The sequence below is a fragment of the Empidonax traillii genome, unplaced genomic scaffold (genome assembly GCF_003031625.1).
Source record: "Empidonax traillii isolate 1590-97213 ecotype Southwest subspecies unplaced genomic scaffold, ASM303162v1 scaffold5182:size8800, whole genome shotgun sequence".
NCBI lineage: Eukaryota > Metazoa > Chordata > Aves > Passeriformes > Tyrannidae > Empidonax > Empidonax traillii.
In genome coordinates this window covers 7,765-8,800 of record NW_020960375.1, presented here as the reverse complement: position 1 = coordinate 8,800, position 1,036 = coordinate 7,765, and the positions used below count along the sequence as shown (strand labels likewise).

The window sequence follows — 1,036 nt, the reverse complement described above, 5'->3', positions numbered from 1 at the left end:
GGGACCCTCCTGGGCAGCAGAGCTTGTGCCCACATGGCAGCAGCTGCCTGGGCCTCTGGGTTTCTCAATGCTCTGCTGCACACAGCCAATACATTTTCCCTGCCCCTGTGCCAGGGCAATGCCCTGGGCCAGTTCTTCTGTGAAATCCCTCACATCCTCAAGCTCTCCTGCTCACACTCAGGATATCTCAGGGAAATTGTGCTCCTTGTGTTTAGTGCCTGTTTGTGGTTTGGCTGTTTCATTTTCATAGTTTTCTCCTATGTGCAGATCTTCAGAGCTGTGCTGAGGATCCCCTCTGAGCAGGGACGGCACAAAGCCTTTTCCACGTGCCTTCCTCACCTGGCCGTGGTCTTCCTGTTCCTAAGCACCGGCATATTTGCCTACCTGAAGCCCCCCTCCATCTCCTCCCCATCCCTGGATCTGGCCCTGTCAGTTCTGTACTCGGTGGTACCTCCAGCCCTGAACCCCCTCATCTACAGCCTGAGGAACCGGGAGCTCAGGGATGCCATAAGGAAGATGTTTTCTCGATACTTTTCTAACCCATCAAACTGTCTGGTTTCTTGTGTGTAGCATTCAGAATTGGGACTCTGTAATGACCTAGACTTCCTACTCCGGTTTTCCAAAGCGGTCATCGGGTTGATCGTTCAGTAATTTTCTGTGAATTTAATATTCTTATGCATCTGCCTTATAATTTAGTGTCCACTCATTGAATTTGACCCAGAGATGTATAAATGACGAACTGTGTTCTTGGAGGATTTAAACAAAATAAAGGACCCTGCATTTCCTTCTTTGTCCAAGACCCTTCTTCTTATCTGTTCCTAAAGGACAGCACACTGCAGGACCGGGGGGATTTGCAAAGTGGAAGGGGACAAGAATCCCAGCACAGCAGCACTGCCAGGGAGCAGCAGAGCTTGGGCTTTTCAGATTTGCTCTTTCCACTTCCACACTGTCCTTCTGAGCACCACTGGTTTACCACTAACATAGTAACTTTGGATACACAGCCACACATGTCAGAACACAATATGTTAGCATTCTT

The 1,036-nt window shown here is 49.2% G+C and overlaps 1 protein-coding gene across 1 annotated transcript; it reads left to right on the top strand.

Moving 5' to 3' along the window:
• Nucleotides 1-3: 3 nt before the first annotated feature.
• LOC114073066 (olfactory receptor 14J1-like) lies at nucleotides 4-570 on the top strand (the record flags this gene model as incomplete). The annotated part of the gene is made up of 1 exon (XM_027910859.1): nucleotides 4-570. A coding segment is annotated over one exon (567 nt), but the record flags the coding sequence as incomplete, so codon positions are not given.
• Nucleotides 571-1,036: the final 466 nt, after the last annotated feature.